This window comes from Uranotaenia lowii, chromosome 2 (genome assembly GCF_029784155.1).
Source record: "Uranotaenia lowii strain MFRU-FL chromosome 2, ASM2978415v1, whole genome shotgun sequence".
In the NCBI taxonomy this organism is placed as follows: Eukaryota; Metazoa; Arthropoda; class Insecta; order Diptera; family Culicidae; genus Uranotaenia; species Uranotaenia lowii.
This window is the reverse complement of record NC_073692.1, coordinates 169846469-169869337: the sequence shown is the minus strand read 5'-3', so window position 1 is coordinate 169869337 and position 22869 is coordinate 169846469. Positions and strand designations below refer to the sequence as shown.

General features: G+C 36.5%; 1 protein-coding gene across 3 annotated transcripts in view; it reads right to left on the bottom strand.

Annotated features, from left to right (window-relative positions):
* LOC129750145 (uncharacterized) overlaps positions 1–22869 on the bottom strand; it is a 531649-nt gene that overhangs the window by 128024 nt on the left and 380756 nt on the right. For 2 of the 3 annotated variants that reach the window (XM_055745386.1, XM_055745387.1), the window contains 2 exons: positions 12698–12868; positions 12576–12623 (listed from right to left, as the gene is read on the bottom strand). The exons of the other annotated variant lie outside the window; for it this stretch is intronic. In XM_055745386.1, coding sequence (XP_055601361.1) covers positions 12576–12623; positions 12698–12868 — 219 coding nt within the window. The remainder of the gene's footprint in view (positions 1–12575; positions 12624–12697; positions 12869–22869) is intronic. 3 annotated transcript variants of the gene reach the window in all.

Here is a 22869-nt window from a genome sequence, read left to right as displayed (position 1 = left end):
TTGCGTAGTCCTCGTTTGTGTATCCTTTTTCCCATAGTCGTTTCAGCTCGTTGGTTTGCGTTTTATGCTGTGACATTCGTTGTTTTAATTTAACGATTGTGCATCCTATGTAGCAGGCGTTGCATTTATGTTCGTTGTTTTCTTCTTCGCTCGTGTCTGGATTCCCGTTGCATTCGATTTTGTATACTACGTTTGTGTGATCTTCATGTGGGGTTTTATCCTTTACCATAGGGAATAGTGATCCAATGGTTTTTTTCTGTTTAGTTGCTGTTTTAATATGAGTGTAATCCTTTTTTAGTGTTTTATTTATTTTTGATGTTAATCCATCGATGTTCGTGAGAGATTTGAAAATTTTATTTTCGTTCTCTACCATAGCTGTTTGTTCAATTATTTTTTCTGTTGTTCTGTTGATCACTCTATTAATTAATGAGGTGGGGTAATCGTTCAATTTAAGTTGTTTCATTATAATGTTTCGTGTGGTGGTTTTGTCTGACTTGGATGTGAAAGTTGCTACTCTGTTCGCAAACGTTATTGCTACATTCATTTTTTGGTGTAACGGTTGGAATGAGTGGAAATTGAGAAATCTCCCAGAGGCAATTGGTTTCATGTACCAATCAGACAAAATCTTACCCTCTTCGTTCCTATGGAGCAACATATCCAGAAAAGGTAGAGATTCGTTCTCTTCCATTTCGACGGTAAACTGGACATTTTCATGCTGCGCATTGAATACGTTTTTTATCTCGTTCACTTGTGTTGGCGGCAGGACAAGGAAGAGATCGTCGACGTATTTTTTTATGTGCAGGGGTGGCGTAACGCAAGCTTCGATTGCGTCGTCCAGTAGGTCGTCTAACGTGAGCTCAGCGATTGGTGACGCTATCGGACTTCCCATCGCGAGTCCTGAGGTTTGCTGGTAGAAAGTGTTGTTGAAGCAAAAATAGCTGCTGTCCATACAGAACTCTACCATTTCCCAAAATATGTCGAGACAAATTGGAGTTTGCATAGACAAGCGGCTCCAATGTTTGAAGATGCTTTTTCGTACCAGTTCCTTTGGTATCGACGTGAAAAGAGAGACGACGTCGATACCAAAGGAACTGGTACGAAAAAGCATCTTCAAACATTGGAGCCGCTTGTCTATGCAAACTCCAATTTGTCTCGACATATTTTGGGAAATGGTAGAGTTCTGTATGGACAGCAGCTATTTTTGCTTCAACAACACTTTCTACCAGCAAACCTCAGGACTCGCGATGGGAAGTCCGATAGCGTCACCAATCGCTGAGCTCACGTTAGACGACCTACTGGACGACGCAATCGAAGCTTGCGTTACGCCACCCCTGCACATAAAAAAAATACGTCGACGATCTCTTCCTTGTCCTGCCGCCAACACAAGTGAACGAGATAAAAAACGTATTCAATGCGCAGCATGAAAATGTCCAGTTTACCGTCGAAATGGAAGAGAACGAATCTCTACCTTTTCTGGATATGTTGCTCCATAGGAACGAAGAGGGTAAGATTTTGTCTGATTGGTACATGAAACCAATTGCCTCTGGGAGATTTCTCAATTTCCACTCATTCCAACCGTTACACCAAAAAATGAATGTAGCAATAACGTTTGCGAACAGAGTAGCAACTTTCACATCCAAGTCAGACAAAACCACCACACGAAACATTATAATGAAACAACTTAAATTGAACGATTACCCCACCTCATTAATTAATAGAGTGATCAACAGAACAACAGAAAAAATAATTGAACAAACAGCTATGGTAGAGAACGAAAATAAAATTTTCAAATCTCTCACGAACATCGATGGATTAACATCAAAAATAAATAAAACACTAAAAAAGGATTACACTCATATTAAAACAGCAACTAAACAGAAAAAAACCATTGGATCACTATTCCCTATGGTAAAGGATAAAACCCCACATGAAGATCACACAAACGTAGTATACAAAATCGAATGCAACGGGAATCCAGACACGAGCGAAGAAGAAAACAACGAACATAAATGCAACGCCTGCTACATAGGATGCACAATCGTTAAATTAAAACAACGAATGTCACAGCATAAAACGCAAACCAACGAGCTGAAACGACTATGGGAAAAAGGATACACAAACGAGGACTACGCAATCATCCAACTACGACAACAGACAGCATTAATAGAACACGAAGCAGCTATGCATCATCTGTTCGATATAGACAAAGTGAAAATTATCGACAGAGGTGACAATCAAGACAAACTAAATATGTTAGAAAGTTGTCACATAAAAACTACAAATTCTTCCATCAATATTAAAAAAGACACAGACATCATACACATTTCATACAACAACATATTTCAGTGTCTCGAAAAAATACGAAATAAGAAACCAAAACAAAAAAACACAAACCAACAACCAGACACTTTAAGTACACCGCCATCATAAATTAAAAAACAACATAGAATAAAACACACAGTGCAAGTACCTTGTTCATAAAAAGTGCTACAAAAACCTACAAAAAATCAGCAATAGCCCTGGAAAAGAATTTTTAACCGTAAGTCACACATAAAATTATAACATACACAAAAAATCCAACATATTTTACAATAGTTTGAAACAGAAACAGACAGCAGTAAACGATACGCCGTATCAAACCGGACAAAAAAACGACAACTTTTTCGGTAAGAATCACTTAGATTCTGTAGACGTAAACTTAATTTTGTAATAAATTTTAGTCCCTGATGAAGATCCTATAAGGATCGAAACGTTGGATATGTAAAAATAAAGTCGTTTTTACTAAAAAACTTGAGACTGAAAGCCGAGAATCAACCCATTAAAAGTAAACTAAACAGTCGCCCCAAAAAGAGAATCTGAATTCTGAATCTGAATTCTGAATCTGAATTCTGAATCTGAATTCTGAATCTGAATTCTGAATCTGAATTCTGAATCTGAATTCTGAATCTGAATTCTGAATCTGAATTCTGAATCTGAATTCTGAATCTGAATTCTGAATCTGAATTCTGAATCTGAATTCTGAATCTGAATTCTGAATCTGAATTCTGAATCTGAATTCTGAATCTGAATTCTGAATCTGAATTCTGAATCTGAATTCTGAATCTGAATTCTGAATCTGAATTCTGAATCTGAATTCTGAATCTGAATTCTGAATCTGAATTCTGAATCTGAATTCTGAATCTGAATTCTGAATCTGAATTCTGAATCTGAATTCTGAATCTGAATTCTGAATCTGAATTCTGAATCTGAATTCTGAATCTGAATTCTGAATCTGAATTCTGAATCTGAATTCTGAATCTGAATTCTGAATCTGAATTCTGAATCTGAATTCTGAATCTGAATTCTGAATCTGAATTCTGAATCTGAATTCTGAATCTGAATTCTGAATCTGAATTCTGAATCTGAATTCTGAATCTGAATTCTGAATCTGAATTCTGAATCTGAATTCTGAATCTGAATTCTGAATCTGAATTCTGAATCTGAATTCTGAATCTGAATTCTGAATCTGAATTCTGAATCTGAATTCTGAATCTGAATTCTGAATCTGAATTCTGAATCTGAATTCTGAATCTGAATTCTGAATCTGAATTCTGAATCTGAATTCTGAATCTGAATTCTGAATCTGAATTCTGAACCTGAATTCTGAATCTGAATTCTGAATCTGAATTCTGAATCTGAATTCTGAATCTGAATTCTGAATCTGAATTCTGAATCTGAATTCTGAATCTGAATTCTGCATCTGAATTCTGAATCTGAATTCTGAATCTGAATATGAGTTCTGAATCTGAATATGAGTTCTGAATCTGAATTTTGAATTCTGAATTCTGAATCCTGAATTTTAATTCCTAAACATGTATCCCGATTTTGAAAACTGAATCTGAATTCTGCATCTGAAATTGAATCTAAATTATGTATGAGTATGTAGAAATGAAAAAAAAAACATAAATTCATTCTTCACCACGGGTAAAAAAACGAGGGTCATAAAATCTTCATATAAATTCCCTCCAACGCAGTTTTCTGTACGGCTCTGCATTTTGTTGACACCCGGCATGGCTATAGACACTATAATTTCATATATGAAATTATAGTGTCTATAGGCATGGCGGACTCTGAAGGAAACGCTCATCCGCCATTTGCTGCATTGAAAAGCAAGAAGTGTAAGATATAAACACTGTTGCCGTATTCGCCCCAGCAGACTGAGAAACTGCCCAGACCACGGTGCGTCTTAGTAATGCCTTTTACCTATTTGAGTTTGAGCCACTCGTAGTCAAGCGTGCCGATGGTTTATTGGATAGCGTTTGCGACTTGGGATCTGAAGGATTTTGGTTCGATTCCCGAGTAAATAAATTTTAATTTTTTATTTTGATTATCTCTAATTTATAAATGATTGCTGGTGCTGCTGCTTCGAGGCGCCACTAGCAACTTTTTTTTATGCCATAATAAGTATGATATGTATTTGGTAAAGAAAACGGTTTCAACAATTTTGTTTTTTTCCCGTTTTTGAAAGGGTTGTGTAGAAAAAAAAATGCATTCTTTTGAGACTAAAATCATTTTAATTGTGCAGCCCAGTTTCGCAAAAACGTTCTTGACATTTTTAAAATGGCACATACAAATCCACGGACATCAACAGAACTCGTCGAGCTGAGTCGATAGGTACCTATAAAGGTATGTCTAAGACCCATAATTAATGATCTCCCCAATCGACCGATAACCAAACCTTTCTGTTAGAAAGGCAAAAAGGTACCAAACCATGTCTAGTAAGTTTTTTTGAGGGAAAGCGAACTGGCATTTTAGGAGTTTGTTTTATAGAAGGAAGGACTGGTATTTAAAATGTTTAATTCTCTTTGAAATCGTAAGCTGACGTGGAGTTGTGGTAGCGTTCCAAACTCTCGAGCAGCAGGTCACAAGTTTGATTCTTGCTGATTTATTTTTAATTTTTTTTCAACTCGATAGATCAAACCAACTACAGTGTTGATGGCTAGCGGTTACGCGTGGCTTGGATGATACCCTTTTTAGAGCTCAACCATGCGTAATACAAAATATTCCCACAAAACTTCCCCTACCCTATTCAGAATCTGAATTTTCAATCTGAATCTGAATTTTGGATATGAGTTCTTAATCTGAATTCTTAAGATATTTTAAGAAAAGTTAACCGCCGTTCATTGATTTTTGTAAATTTGTGTTTCGGCATACCGGTGAAAATTTATGTTCTTGGAGAAAAAATGTCAGAATTGAAACTTGATAATGATGAATAGATAGTGAGGAGAAAATTTACAGATGTTCTGATGAATCTAAATTTTACATCTACATTCAGAATTCTGAAATCTAAATTCTGAATCTCAATTATGTATGAGTATGCTGACATGATCAAGTATGGTTAAAAAAAACAAGGTCTAAAATCTTCGAATGAATTCCCCCCAACGCAGTTTTCTGTACGGCTCTGCTTTTTGTTAATGCCCGAACATAGGTCTCTGAAGGGAAGGAAACGGTAAGCCGCCATTTGCTGCATTGAAAAGCTAAACGTGTTAATTATATTTTCCGCTGTTGCCGTATTTGCACCAGCAGACTGAGAATCTGCCCAGAAAACGGAGCGTCTTAGTAATACCTGTAACCTATTTCAGTTTTAGCGTCTCAATCTTAAGCGTACCAATAGCCTATTGGATAGCGTTGGTGACTTATGAGATGAAGGTTTTGGAATCGATTCTCATGACAGAATTTTTATTTTTTTGTTATCATCAATATAATCGAATAATTGCTGGTGCTGCTGCTTCGAGGCGCCACTAGCAACTTTTTTTTATGCCATAATTTGTATAATATGCATTTCGTAAAAAACTTGTTTCAACTATTTTGTTTTTTTCCCGTTTTTGAAAGGGTTGTGTAGAAAAAAAAATGCATTCTTTTGAGACTAAAATCATTTTAATTGTGCAGCCCAGTTTCGCAAAAACGTTCTTGACATTTTTAAAATGGCACATACAAATCCACAGACATCAACAGAACTCGTCGAGCTGAGTCGATAGGTACCTATAAAGGTATGCCTAAGACCCATAATTAATGATCTCCCCAATCGACCGATAACCAAACCTTTCTGTATGAAAGGCAAAAAGGTACCAAACCATGACTAGTAAGTTTTTTTGAGGGAAAGCGAACTGGCATTTTAGGAGTTTGTTTTATAGAAGGAAGGACTGGTATTTAAAATGTTTAATTCTCTTTGAAATCGTAAGCTGACGTGGAGTTGTGGTAGCGTTCCAAACTCTCGCGCAGCAGGTCACAAGTTTGATTCTTGCTGATTTATTTTTAAATTTTTTTCAACTCGACAGATCAAACCAACTACAGTGTTGATGGCTAGCGGTTACGCGTGGCTTGGATGATACCTTTTTTAGAGCTCAACCATGCGTAATATAAAATATTCCCACAAAACTTCCCCTACCCTATTCAGAATCTGAATTTTCAATCTGAATCTGAATTTTGGATATGAGTTCTTAATCTGAATTCTTAAGATATTTCAAGAAAAGTTAACCGCCGTTCATTGATTTTTGTAAATTTGTGTTTCGGCATACCGGTGAAAATTTATGTTCTTGGAGAAAAAATGTCAGAATTGAAACTTGATAAAGATGAATAGATAGTGAGGAGAAAATTTACAGATGTTCTGATGAATCTAAATTTTACATCTAAATTCAGAATTCTGAAATCTAAATTCTGAATCTCAATTATGTATGAGTATGCTGACATGATCAAGTATGGTTAAAAAAAACAAGGTCTAAAATCTTCGAATGAATTCCCCCCAACGCAGTTTTCTGTACGGCTCTGCTTTTTGTTAATGCCCGAACATAGGTCTCTGAAGGGAAGGAAACGGTAAGCCGCCATTTGCTGCATTGAAAAGCTAAACGTGTTAATTATATTTTCCGTTGTTGCCGTATTTGCACCAGCAGACTGAGAATCTGCCCAGAAAACGGAGCGTCTTAGTAATACCTGTAACCCATTTCAGTTTTAGCGTCTCAATCTTAAGCGTACCAGTAGCCTATTGGATAGCGTTGGTGACTTACACTGAAAATCGAAAATACCCAAACTTGAGAACTGCCACCCGCCAAACCTAAGTTCTAGATTGACAACTTAAGTTTGTGAAAAAATCACAGCTTGCCCATACGCCAAACTTGTCCTTCAAGCGGAGAACTGTTTTTTTGGGGGGTTTTTGTTGTAAGCGCATCTGATTCTGTTACCTCCATCGTGGCAGATTTAGGTTTGGGGGGTAAGTTCAAAGCGAAGAACTGTTTTTTTTTGGGGATAGCTTTTATTCCCGCTTCATTCGCAGAAAGTCTCGCATATACGGTGATGTAGCTGCCTCTCTCAACAACTCTCCGGTGGTCGAGCGGTTAGCATCCTGAGATGGTAATCGCAGAGCCATTGCAGGTATGGGTGTGATTCCCGTACCTGCAGATATTTTTTTTATTTTGATTTCCATTTTATTGCGGTATCAGATTTTGGGGGATGAGTTCTCCTTTAAAAGCTTTACTTTGGGTTATGCCTCCAATAGCCAAACCTGTAGGGAGGGAGTTTCATTCGGGTTGGCGGGGAAAGTTCTCAAGTTTGGGTATTTTCGAGGTTCAGTGTATAAGGTGAAGGTTTTGGAATCGATTCTCATGACAGCATTTTTATTTTTTTGTTATCAATATAATCGAATAATTGCTGGTGCTGCTGCTTCGAGGCGCCACTAGCAACTTTTTTTTTATGCCATAATTTGTATAATATGCATTTCGTAAAAAACTTGTTTCAACTATTTTGTTTTTTTCCCGTTTTTGAAAGGGTTGTGTAGAAAAAAAAATGCATTCTTTTGAGACTAAAATCATTTTAATTGTGCAGCCCAGTTTCGCAAAAACGTTCTTGACATTTTTAAAATGGCACATACAAATACACGGACATCAACAGAACTCGTCGAGCTGAGTCGATAGGTACCTATAAAGGTATGCCTAAGACCCATAATTAATGATCTCCCCAATCGACCGATAACCAAACCTTTCTGTAAGAAAGGCAAAAATAGTCAAGTAGACAAATTAACAGAAAAAACTATTGTAATAGAAGTTATAGTCATTAGAAGTACAAAAAATGCACACCTCCGGTACGTTTAGTGTTAATGCTGAGATAGGTTCTCTATCTCAAAATTATCTTCTACTGAATTTAATTTCCTGTATTCAGCATATTATTTCCCGAAAACATATCATCAAATTATATTCACAAAACATTCTCATAGTTGGATTGCAAATTACAAATTACAGATTTTACTATTTTTCTTCTATATTTTAAAATGGAGATTCAACTCATTGAGATTTGTATTGTTTCCTCAGTTTCCTGGTTTTTCCGAGTTTTAAGAACTCGAAATTTTTGTTTAAGGTACTTCATTCATTTGGATTCTTAAACTGATGCTTTTAAAATTATAACTGATATTCTGTTTGATTAAAACATTTACTCTGATTTTAGAATTTGTGTTTTCAAATGTTACTTTTGTCACATTTAGAAGAACATTTTAACAATAATGATGTCCGTACCGATCAAGAATTATTTGCGAAACTTCTTGAATACTTTAATATTTCTTTGAATTTTGGATTCGGATAATTTTGGTTGGGGAGTTATGAAATATATTACTAATTGAATTTGTATTTAACAGCTCCAATCATAGTTTTAATTTTTCATTAGTGGATGAAATGATATATTTAGTAAGATCAATACAAAAAATATTGGAATTAGTGTTTCTATTCCTTATTGCCTTGGCATCACAAACAAATGAGAAGAAAAAAAATTAATCAGATGATTTTCGTGAGTGCCTTAAAAATTTAATATTCGTAAATATGTATTGCTTTTTCAAAAGTTTGATGGTATGATACGTAACCTTACAAATTTAATATTTGCTTAACCCATAGGAAGCCCTCAGAGAGGTATAAGTGAACAAATGGTGAATTTTGAGCTTATATGCCAAATTTACATACTTCAAACTATCCTTGGTGAAATTTAAAAAAAAAAAAATTGTGAAACTCAGCTCTCATGCTTATGTGATTGAACGAAAATTAAATTTCTGAAAAAAAAGAAAATAGTATGATAGAAGGTTTAAAGGTATTCTTCTCTAGCGTATTTTTGAAAATATATCTGACCGTACTTCGACCAGACCGGAGGAAGCGCCATGTGAAAATTTAAGAAACAACTCTCATTATTCGGGCTTAAGTTCTTTTATATCAATAGTTATTCATTAAAATCCTCACTTTCAAAAAAGTCTTGAACGTGTTCAGTTGTTTTGAAGCGTCAAAAAATAAATGAGGGATTATAAAGGCTTTATTCGAAAGAAAAACTTGTTTTGGGTCCAAATCAGATTTATTGCCACAGTAAACATTCATATTTTAGTTTAAATCTTGGTTTTTGAAGTGTCTATAATAATAATAATGTTTAACATAATAGCAATAAAATATATTTTCAACTGAATTTTTCTGATCCTGAGGATAAAGTTTAAGTTGTATACTGCCCCTACTTTCATAACAGTCATCACATATCAAATTTACTTTATATTACTATGAAGTAGTAGGCCCGTGAGGAACAAAAATTTTATATGTGATAATAATGCTTCTAAATAAATTCTACCCGCTCGTTTTCACCATCTTTCATTTCATCTAACCTTCTACCCATCTATATAAAAATTTCATAATCTTTAGATGTCCCTACTAAAAAGGACATAACTTTCACCGCTAAGGCCAACAAATAAAAGTAACATTCAAACATTACGGTCGTTAATCTCTTCATAAAATAGTTTATAATTTAAGTTTTTTTTTTAAATCTATATCTAAAATCTAGATTCGAATCAGAATTTTTCTCACAATGATGAATCGAACTGAAAATCAAGAATAATAAACTGGATACATTCGGATTCAACAATCCGGTTACAGGTAACTAATAAAGATTTAAAATAAATGGAACCAGAACATTGAAAATGATTCAAACCTTAGCTCACCAGATAATTTTCCGCACTTCTCTGGGCAGGGCAAATCCTTGCTAATCGACTTAAAACCTTATAAAATCCGAGAATTCAATTTCAAAGTTCACAACCCAAAATCTGGGAAAAATCTAGGCCAGTTTAGAAAATCTTCATTCAAAACCAAGAAGAAAAAAACTCGAAAAGAAGGTTTTTTATTTCATCGAAACACATCAGCCAGTATATTTGGATGTATTTTGTTGAAAAATTGTTTTAGACAAAAAATACATAATATTTTTCACGCAATTTAAATTTTTCTTCAATTTTGCAAATGAAATAAAAACTTTCGGTTAAAATCCGGGAAATCAGCCAACCCAAGTAAGTCTATTCTTATTAAAATTCGATATCCGTGATTAAAGGACTAAGGACTGAACCCAAAATTCATGCACCAAATTTTTTTGTGAATAGATTTTGATAGCGTTTATTGAGTAGAATTTTTAAACATCTATCAATAAGTGAGATTTTTTTTAAATCTGTAGTAGAATTGTGGACCTGAGATAAGATTCTGAGATTTCGACCTTAGTTCTTAGTCGAGATTGTTATTCTTGATTTACTTTAGTCGTCCATCAACATTTGATTAAAAATATAGAATTTTGAGTTTAGAGAAGAACATTTTGCTTGACATTTTTTGGAACCTCAAGGGGGGATACTACTACGGCAGGCTGGGGAATTTGAATTTAACTTGTCACATTCCACAGTTGAAGCGTATATTTTTTTATTGGCATCATCAGGATAAAAATATTAGAGAGTGCCCAAATTTTTACGGGACTGAGAACAAAATTTTCATCTCTTAAACTATTTTTAACCTTGCTTCAATAAACATTCCTAGTCAGGAACTTTAGAATTTGATCTTTACCCAAAAGGTACCTTCGAAATGAAGATTTTTATTTCAGGTACTATCTCTGATTATCATTGGAAAATGATATTTGCACATCACGTTTTAAAGTATCCTTGGAAAAGGTGTAAAACGACTTGAACACCACTTTATTAAAAGGCCAAATACAGCCAGACTACCTTTTCAACGATATGTCAGGGCAAGGGCATTAATTGAAAAAAAAACACCAAATGGCAGATTCCGGGCATTAAGTTTTGAATATAAAAAGAGTTGCCAGTCTTTAAATGCTCAACTGATTGAAATCAAATTTAACTATTTCTAGATTTGAATTTGATTATTTCATAGTTCAATACTGAAATTCAACTGACAGGCATACTAAAAAGAATTAGATATAGTTGAATGGTAATTTTTTTTTATTATTTGCCCTTTCTTATTGATGTCAGATCTTAGATGCGTCTGTACGTTTATCAATTTATCACCACCTTCATTTCTTATAATTTGAACATCAAGTACTGAAACCTGTCTTTTTCACATTTGAAAAAAATCGTTTTAATTTTATTCGGAAATTTTCAAAATAACCTGTATAAAGGTTATGGTTCGAACATCAATTCTATTTGATACAGTTGTTTATACATCTTTTCCTTTTTTCGGTTATTATTTCAACTGATTTGAATTTTGTCTCTCGCATTGCAAAATGTTGTGAAAGTTAAAATGCCTTTTTTCAATTAAAATATGCATGTCTTTACATTAATTTTTGGGCTGCTCCGACCAAATCCAAATGAATCATTAATTTGATTCTATCTTTACATTTCATTTGATTGAAATCGGCAAAACCTTTCACGATTGTTTATTAATTAAACATTTACTCTCAGTTCTATCGGCTTGTAATTAGCCGTTTACATCATGGTCATTAAAGTCAATTAACAATCAGCATGAATGATTGATAAAAAAAAAAGTGAACGAAACTGTTACAAAAAAAACACCTGATGTTATTCATTGCCACTAATAACTGACCCATTCAGACTCCAAAAGGTGGATCCTTAATTAAAAACCACCTGATGCAATTAAAAAAACAGACGAACCCCTCGATTCGATAGAAAATGTATAATCATTTATCGAAAAATCTCCATTGAGCGTATCGTTTGAGTGTGTCCACAGTCCATAGCAGTTGAATCGGGAAAAAAGTTGAATTTCGCGATATATCATTTTGATCTGGCCTGTAATTTACCACACACTAGCAATCGGCAACCGTTCGCAGCAAAATAAATCGAAAACTTTTGATTGAAATTCCCCTCAAATCGAAACCCATCCCATCGAATGGATAGAAAGGGAATCGTGTGTGGCGTTCGAATGATTTTAATGGTAGACCTTTGCGAAAAAAAAAAGTTTCCGCTGCACATTTCGAGACTCATTAATTAAAGGTTTCCCCCCTCGAAGTTCGGAGAGCATTCAAATTACCGCCCAGTTTTGTTTTCGATTCACTTAATTTTTGGACAAATAAATTAATCAATCATTCATTTCCTGCCACACACAAATAATTGTGGAGTATGTTTTTGGATATTCACACCCACTCGCAATTCAGATCGGCATCGGAACGAGACGCTTTTTCAAAAGAAATTTCGGCGCAATTTGGTTTATTGATGTTTATAGTTTGCTGTTGATGTGTATAATTCATTTCATGCGTTTATTAAATTTGATTTATTTAAACATAACCAGAATGCCTTCACTTACCGAATGTGTTATCCTCGAATCCATTGGGGGTGATGATTTGTGTGTCTTCTGCGCGAAGAAAGCAAACAGGATTGGTGAAAATCTGCGAACAACTCAATACACAAGGGGGATAAAATGCTTACCAGGACAAGTGACACAATCTGCCGTTTTCTGTTGGTTTGGACCAACGCAGGGTGCCCCACCATATAGAGGGATGGGATCACTGCAGGTTCGAGTTCTTTTTCGACCCTGGGCCGACTTGCCTGGGCAGCGGCATTCCAACCAAGCGCTCCACTGACTCCAGCCACCGTTCACTGGAAAAAAATGAAAAAACAACACCATTTGTTTAAAAAATATTAATGGATTTAAGTTGTTGTGTAGCCTATTATATAGTACAATCTATTTAGTAAAACCTAACCGGTTAACATCTTCCATTGCCAAATAGTTTTGGGAACGCTCCCTTATACATCTGAAATCTATTGCCTCATCTAGTCCTAATTGAATTTGTCTACTGTATGTATTCAAATTCAAGAGTAGGAGCTCAACTTCACAGTTCTGGACAAAAGGTTGGCCTAGACCCTTAAAAGCCCCTAATTAAAAACCAAATCGAAGCAAGGTTTCAGGCATCCACTGGATGATCTGTCCAGTCGGCGGTGGTCAACAAGGCTTTTCCAATAGACTTTTTAAATTTTCAGGGGATTAAAGACCTCTGCCCATGAACTTCTGGCCATTTCAAATAGACTACACTTCCGTTGTACTGACATATATCTGTAGGATGGTGGTGTATTACTTCCGTAACCGCCAACTACAGTAGGGGAAAGGTTTCCTAAATGGGTCTATCGGGTTAAATGACCCTACGGCTGTTTGATGAAATGGCTGGCTAGACAGCTTATCTGACCAATGCATTTTGAGGGTGATACGCTTAGAACATAAGGCAAGATAGAATTTTATGAGTTTACAAACTCAAAAAAAATTTTAAAAAATCATACAAGGTTTTGATACATTTTGATGTAATATTTCGACTTTTAAAAATTATACGTAAAAAGTTTAAAACAAAAACTAGGATGATTTTGGTTTCTTACTCAAATGAACTTAAGAAATTAAACATTTCAGCTTTTGTGGACGTTTAATAATGATTATATAGTAGAATAATAGAGTGTTTTTGAATGCCCCCATCAATTGTAAAATGCCTCCATCCTAAAATAACAGGTTAAATAGAATAAATAAATGATTTTTATCACTGAACCTTCAAATCTAAGCTCTTAATAAAATTTTAAGAGAGAATTGAAGATCTAAAAACAGATTTGATAAAGTTTTTCTCATGGATGAACTACCTCCATAGTATGGCCACCCTAACTTTTATTTTATTCCATAAAATTATAATATCCATAGATTTTTATAAAACTTCAGTTTGTCGAACGGAAATTATAACTTTCTGGCAGTTTCAATGAAATTATACGGAAATATTGCCCAAAGAAACAGAAATTTTGTTCAAAACATAAATAGGCGCATTTAGCCCGCACGGTTTGAGGATCGGCATTTTAGACAACCCTTACAATAAAATCGTTTTCTTGGAAACAGAAGAAAATTTTAACATAAAAATTACTCCATTCTATAGAAAACAAATGCCTGCACACGTGTATATAATTTTTGTACACATATTCGATGTGATATTTGATTAAATCAGTGTTCTGTTTAATAGGCGCATATAGCCCGCTCCTCCCCTATGTGACCAGCGAGGGATTGGAAACAGTGAGTGTCTCGATAGGGGTTCCAAGGATCGATACGTGGGAGACTGCGTGCACCGGAGTGTGACTTGTGGGATTTGCCAACGGTGTGAATATCCTGGTATCTGGCCCATCAACTGAGAAACTGGAAAGTTGGATGCGCTCCAAGAGTTTGCGTCCCGCTCATCACAAAAACGAGATGGTGCTCATCACAAACCTGATTTCAGCACAATCAGGAACGATTGCAGCTGGACCATGCGCAATCGAATCCAAGTGTGCTATCATGAACTTGGGAGTAATGATCAATGATCGGCTGAGTTTTATAGCCCACGTTGACTAGGCCTGCAGAAGAGTGGCAATGGCGACAGGAGCCTTCTCGTCAGGCCATGTTAAACAACTCAGCGATTCGCTGCAGCAGAAGGAGGATCCTGGTGAGCGTGACCACGTTCATATTGCGGTACAAAGCAGCGGCATGGAAGGTAGCCTTGAGCAGGCACTGTAATCTGTAGAAGCTCTGCAGCGGGCAGCGGCTGATGAACCTGCGGGCTATCAGCGCATACCGAGCAGTGTCCTCAGTGAGCCACTCGAGCCAAGTAGGATTACATCATTGTCGGGATTCATCTGAGTCGCAAGCGTAGAAGATCCTTTAGTGTGCTGTGAAAGGCGCGAGTCTAGGATAAGCTGCTCTATATTCGACTCACGGCACCTTGGAGTAGAGTGCGGGCGATCCTACATCCAAAATTCAGCCTGTGTGCCAATGGCGTGTAGTAAATTACATAGCATCATTGGTACAAGAAGATAACGCGACCGGCACTGATTCGATTTGCGCCCACCGGCATTAACCTCCCAGCGCAACCGAATTGCGTATGTCTGAATGAAACAAAATAAAAACGAATTCACGTCCCTCCATATCGTATCACAAGACGAAGAAGGATAGAAATAAATACCGGCCAACACCAGACAGCCAGCGAACCGAGCACTGTACGTATGAATGTAGCAAAAGCAACAACAAAAACATTCCTTCAATTCACCGGCAAACAACCACCGGCCAAGCTGCCCGGCTTTAGCAGCTGTGTATATGTAGCGTGTGTATGTAATAGCAGGCGGTAAGCAAACACAGTTCTCATTCAATGGGTTTCCCGTTCCTCCACTCCCGTTCCCTTTCCCGTTTCCATCTTAAGACAAAGGAATGCATTGAAAGGAAGCCAAACGCCGGGAAGCCGCCGTTGTACGTTTTTATGTGATTGATCGGTAACAGAAAGCCTATGAAAAATATACCTCCTCCTGCATGAAGCTCGAACAGTACACTGGTTAGAATGTCGGACTGGCAAGACGATACAATTGATGATTTGAGTTCGATTCTCACTACAACGCTGTGGTTTTAATTTTTATTTTCTTGTTTCTGGGATGAATTATCCAATAGGAAGGAAATCCCATAAAATGTTTTTCTTGTTTCGCTTGAATGTAGTGGTCATCATTTTGGTTGGGAGCCGAGCCTGTTACTAGATTTATTATACTCTTATATTTACCTTCTCTCATATCTCAGTTAATGACAATCTCATTTTACCACATCATCATACTGATAAACATAATTCCGACTCTCTTTAAATTGGTTAGCCGCTCAATAAAGTTGGCGATCATCGTATATTTTAATCAAAATCATCAAAAGTGCATGAATAAATTCCACATGAATACTTTCACATACGATCATAATAATATATTGGGACACAAGCAAGGACGCTTATTTTAATGGCAATGCCTTGAAAAAATAAATTGTTCAGCCTAATGTTATCATTACCTTAGCCTATTCTTCCTCGCTGTCGCCTCTGCTTCGATGAATGGGCCCCGCCATCGGCTGAACATTCTCAATCAGCTGATGTTTACTTCAGGTTCTGTCCTCCTTAATCTGTGTGGAAGAAGGACGAGCCACAACAAAATGCGTTGACGATACGTAGACCTATATTGGTGTTAGTCCTTGTACTAGCACCACGGACGAGAACCAAAACAAAACGAGTTGACGACACGGTAAAGGTGTATGAGTACCACCTCCTTCTCGCACCAAAACTAGCGATGGGATTGTTATCCGCTGATGCCACTTCCCAATACTGGTCTCATCTCACTTTCGACGGTTTGCACTAGTTATTCTCGCACGACAATACACTCGCACACTCTCGAACGCGCATCACCAGCTGGTTTTTCGGATGCGTAGATCTTCGTTATACACTAGGCAGTTGTGTGCTCTTTTCCGACGCGATGACAAACGTTGCGTAGCGGAACTTTGTTCTTCACTCTAATCGAGACACTGTCCGATAACTGCACACACACGATCGATGGGTGTTCATCAGGGTGTTCCAGTGTGTGTTAGGAGATTCTAGCCACTTCAGTTCACGACCACTCTGCTGTCGGTTCACGCTTGGACCCACACATAAGCCCTGAGGACAACACATCATGTTTATGAGGTTTGATAAATGGAATTTACAATACTACCTCTTATGAGGGCTTGTTGAAATTTTCCTTCCTAAATCCAATTGGATTATGTAGGCGAAACGAATTCCCACTGGAATATCTTTAGCGCGTACCGAATGCCTGTGAGGTTGGTTTCATGATTAGGTGTGTTCAGTTGTCAAACAATTGATCTTACTTTTTCGAATTCCTTTGACCGTCTTAACGTATTCCTTCTACAATGTAACTGGATAATGTTTCCCGTTGGAACTATTTTGTTGAATCTTTGTGCCTGAGTGATGAGTTTTCATGATTATTGTGAGTTCAATATCAGATGAATTCGTCTTTACCTGTCTTAATATCTAAGGTGTTCTTTCTGCTAGTATCTATCTACGTGCATACGTATCCGGAGTTTCTGCTAGAAATGCTCTAGGAAATGGTGTGCCTGCATGATTGATTCGGGATTAGGGTGAGTTCAATTGTAACAGGATTGACCTTACCTAATTTGTTTAGCGATCTTATGCCGAATAAACATAACCTTTTTCCCGGTCATGCATTTCTAATCATGCTGTTTACTCTTGGGATTGATGGATTTCAGTCTCGTTTTCAAGCAGATTTGCTACCGTCCTATCGCCTTGCATGCATTCACTTGCCCGTTGCGAGTATTCTTGTGATTGTTTCCGAGTGCGTTAATATGTCAATCGTAACGCATTAACATTCCCTGAGAATTAAGGTTGATCGTGTGATTATCTAATCGATATGTTATTGGTTTTCATGTGCATTACCTTGATAACTGGAATCACTCTGGCTACAGGGAACCGAACAACGTTCGTCTTTGAAGTTAGCTGAGGATCGGATTTTTTAATTTATATTACGACAATCTAAGTAAAAGATGTCGATAGAATGCTTGAAACACGAGAAGTGAAGATGAGCGGAAATACTGCTTCTTCACTTTGACAGTTCAACAGATGTGTCAGGGCTGCTTCCAGCAATTCTCGTAAGATAAGTACAGGCAGTATTCGATTTCTTAATCAGATTTGATTGGTGCTTTAGCAAATTGTGTTCTTGGGTCTGCATGATTTAGTTTCGCTTACTAAATGGTAATAAGCCCTTATGCCAGTTACGGTTTTTCAAACATACCGTCTTCGGCACAGTGCACATTTCAGCGCATTATCGGCACAGAGATTTGCTAAATAGGCATTGGATTTTTGCAACCTCTTCTATGGGTGTAGTAGTAATGCGTACAAAGATAAGACTGCTAGGTAGCCGCGAATGCTGTGTAGGAAACCTCCACCACCACGGAGTATCCGAGTAAAGCACGCTCCCTACGACGTAAGCTGCGGGGATAAGACTTGACCTTCTTCGCAGTCAAACCCGTAGAGAGTTCGTGATAAGCCGCTCTCGATCGGCACACGAACGGGCAAAGACCAAGTGAATCTCGAGTAGCGAGTAAAAGCCGGACCTCAAGTCGTCGGAGAAAAGGTCCTTAGTCTTGAACAGTCTTTGAATTGAAACGAGTAAGCCGATGAGCGCAAATGCGCGGACTTGATCCCCCATCGCGGATACAGCTTTCGTTGCAGGTTCGGATGGGAATTATGCCCAGAGGCCCCAGGTGAGCTTTATGGCATAGGGGTACAGAGTATCTAGAGTCGTCCAATTGCACCCATAAACCCAGAGTAAAAAGCATACTGAAGAGACGAGTTAGCTCACCGTGCCTTGAAATGCTATCCACAAAAACAATTTACCGCCTGGATGATCAACTCATAATCTTAACACGCCCGTTACTAAGGTAACAGAGAGATGATTCTCAGCCCCAGTTGATATTTTCAAATTGGCTTTAGGAGTGTGCCAAGTTCACGGCCATAGTATGCACCACTCAAAAAAGCAATTTACATTTTTTTTGTTGATCCATAAACCACGTTATTTCGCTTGGAGAAAATGGTACATCAAATAATCTAAAGAGGCGTATGATAGCATTTCTTTGATCTTACCAACGTTTCAGTCTTTCCAGAAAGGCCCGAACTAAGGTTGCCAAAACCACAGAAAAAAATTATTTTTACAGAATTTTTTCCAACATTTCATCACAGAATCTTTTTCATAAAACACAGAATTTTGAAAATATTCACAGATTTTTAAAAATTCTGTTCGTATTTCCAAAATAATCGTTTTAATGTCGATATGAGTTTTTAATCCTAATTTTGAATTGGAGATATTCGATAACATTGGTAATGTGAATTGATTTTTATAACAGACTAGCTGATCCCGTACGAACTTCGTTTCGCTTTAAATCATTGGTACGTCAAAATGAGTTTAGAAAATGAATTCGAAACATTCTTTCGACAATTTTGGGGAAAAAATTAAACAGTGTTTAAAGTCGCTACTATTACTATTACTCGAAATTCAAATTAAACGGTTGATTGGCTTTTCATTAAAATTTATGTGAGAGTGTTTTCTTCTCGATCGATTGCAAAATCTAGACATTATGGCAGAAACATGTACTATTTGTTTATGTGCACGACTCTTTTGCTTGACCTTCACACTTAAATTGGTATCAATTAACTGCCTCCAACAAAATTATTGCACAAAACACTGAACTTTCAATGAAACCCTCTTTTTCTCATGGCCCGAAATTCGATAATTGAAACCAATTTTACGTTCCTCAAAACTCCCTTGTGCCATTTTTCTTTCCAAATTATATGTAAAATAACGTCAGGAACTTGCAAACAGTGAACAGTGAATATAGACGCCCCTTTCGCCGACCCCTGACACGGAACATGCTACCTGGAGTCAATTGCTTATAGTTTATAACCCTCATCTGAACATTTTCATCTCAATCCGATGCATGATCACGACAATATCGCGAAAACAGTGAGCAACTAACATGGACGGCCTTTTTTTTACCACGATTCAAAGCTTGACACCTGAAATCAATTATCTTTTCTGTTAAACTACCATGTGTCAATTTTCATTACAATTTTATGCTCAATCAAGAGAATATCGTAAAAACAGTGAACAGATAATAACCCCTTTTGCCGACCCCTGAGGCAAGATTTGAAACCTGAAAGCAAAAGAGCGTCCCTCAAAACTCCTATGCGGAAATTTTCATCTCAATCCAATGTAGAATAACGTCGAAATCGCAAAAACATTAAAGTTGGGTATGGACGACTCCTTCAGCCGACTTCTGATCCGCAATTCGAAACTTGAAATCGATTGCTCGTCTCTCAAAACACTCATGTGCTAATTTTCATCACAATACGATCTATAATAACGCCAATATCGCAAAAACATTAATCAGTGAATATGGACGACCCCTTTGGCCGACCCCTGACCCTAAATTTGATAACTGTAATCGATTGCTCGTCTCTCAAAACACTCATGTGCAAATTTTCATCACAATCCAATGTAAAATAAAGCCAATATCCCAAAAACATTAATCAGTGGATATGGACGACCCCTCTGGCCGACCCCTGACCCTAAATTTGATAACTGGAACCGATTGCTTGTCTCTTAAAACACTCATGTGCAAAATTTCATAACAATCCGATGTAAAATAAATCCAATATTCGAAAACATTTACCAGTGGATACGGACGACCCCTTTGGCCGACCCCTGACCCTAAATTTGATAACTATAATCGATTGTTCGTCTCTCAAAACACTCATGTGCAAATTTCCATCACAATCCGACGGAAAATAAAGTCAATAATGCGAAAACAATATTTGTCTTGTATGTCATCCAAAAATCTATAACATATTTCATCATTCCTGGTCCTAATGAGCATCCATGCCAAATTTCAGATCTCTAGCTCTTAAGACGGCTGAGTCTATAGAGGACAAACAAACAAACAAAAATACAGATAATTGCTTTATATATATATAGACTAGCTGACCCGTTGTGCTTTGCTACACCTTTCGGAAATAAATGTAAATGTATTCAAATTTAGATTTAAGAGAGCATTTTTTTGAATCAAACCTCATCATACTTCAGAACCAACAACTTTGAAATGAGAGCTGCAGCTGCAGTTCTGAATTACAATTCAAAGATGGTATTTATTATTTACTGAAACTTGATTTCTAAACTCGTTTTTCAAGATCTGAAATTTGTACTCTGTTCCCAAAAAAAACCTTTTTAAATATGGTCCCTTCTTTGAAAAGCTCTATATCTTAAATTTACATGAGAGCTTTCCTATCTTTTTCAATTTTGTCCCCCACTGCTTGAAGAAGGCAAATTTAACCGGCTCGATACCCAAACAGCACTTAAAAAAATATTAAATTAGTTATGGATCAAATACAGTGCAAATTTCTTTTTTTTTTTTAAATTAATTTACTACGGTAAACATATAAATATTTAAAAAAAAATATCAGTTGCATCACTTAATAACTTCTCAGCGGTTTTTTTTAAATTTTCTCTTTGAAAGTCAAATATTTCAAAATGTAGGCAAAAACAAATTTCTAAGTTTACATTTGTCCCGTATATTGGGGCAAGTGTTAATGCAAAGCTTATTTACAGATGCGTCAGAGTAATGGCTTTAAAATCGAATGCTGTTCAAAGGGAATGACCTTCATTTACAAAGACATTTAAGAATTTTCAATATCCGCTGCAGTTTCAACATTCGGAATACCCCTTCTGGTCTTTCCAACATATTGAATCATTTTGAAGATGAATTTCTTTAAAGTTCGACGTTTGCCCTTGCCCCACCGTGAAGTTGACAGAAGGGAATATTGTTTTTAACATTTTAAGGGTAAACTAAAAATTTCTCTTAAAAATTTTGCGTCCAGTTGAATATCAGTTTTAACGTCTCGCTTTTCAAAAACGAAGCGGATCAAAAGTCTCTTTTATGCAGCCATGTAACACAAAAACACTTTTCATGTTAAGTACGTACTTGAATTGGTATGTAAGCAAAAAGTACGATAGTTTTTTCAGAATTATTTAATATAAATAGCTCCCATTTTCATTTCTAAATTCGTTTCAGTTGTGTATTTGGGCCGAAGTAACAATTTCTAGAAGAAGACATATTTTTTTAATTTTTTTTAACAGAAAAAGTTGAACATTTGAACATGTTCTAATGTTCCTTGAATGAAAAGTCGAATGCTACCTACATTAACACGAACTAAATATGGAAGTATTTTTGCAAATCTTTCAATTGGTTTCGATTTGATTGATAAAATACCAATCCGTGTCACATCTAGGCGTCATTTTCTACCACGTGCTGTGTACAAATCAAATAAGCAAGAAAAAACACATCTAGGTTGCATATCGCCCCACGTGTTTGAGAAACAGGCGCCTTATTGTTAAATTTTCCAGCAATCAATGAACAGTGTGCTTTGGTTACTATCCTCTTGCGACGACGTTTGTTCGCCCATGGAGACGAAAAACAAACCCCTAATATGCTTGGTTGAGAAATACGCGCCAAAATATTCCCACTGATCAGTATGCTATGCCTGGGTTACTATCCTTTTGCGACGCTGCGATGCCTCGACCATAGAGACGAAAAACAAACCGCCCAAAGGAAGAAAAAATTTCGAGAAAATGGATGTCATGACTTTTATTTGTTTCCAAAAACTACAAATTTTGTATGGAAGCTCCTCTTCCCTTAAGTCGGATGGAGTTTTGACTATTACAGAAACCATCCCCGGCCTCAAAAACCCTCAGATGCCAGTTTTGACGATGATCGGTTCAGTAGTTTCCGAGTCTATAGGGAACAGACAGACAGACAAACATTCATTTTTATATATATAGACTAGCTGATCCCACACGATTTTCGTTTCGCAAGCAATAATAAACATGTGATGAAATAAGATTATGTTTTTCAAACAAAGTATGATATTCCTTACACTGAATAAACACTTGTCAGTAGGAGCATTTTTTATTAAAAAGATGGAAAATCACCTCATCATCAACGTATCTGTTTCTTTCCAAAACCCGTTTGTCAATTTTTAAGTTTACAGTTTAATTTCCAAAAAAATCTCGCGAAAACTGATGCTGGTTCATGAGAATTGCGCTTTTTCGTTACATGAATATCCGAAATTGTATACCCATAATTCTCAATAAATAACTGTGAACAAATTTTTCTCATCGATCCTATGCAGTGACTTCTAACTCATATTTGCACAATACGGATCGATTTGTCTTACCTAAAAAAACCC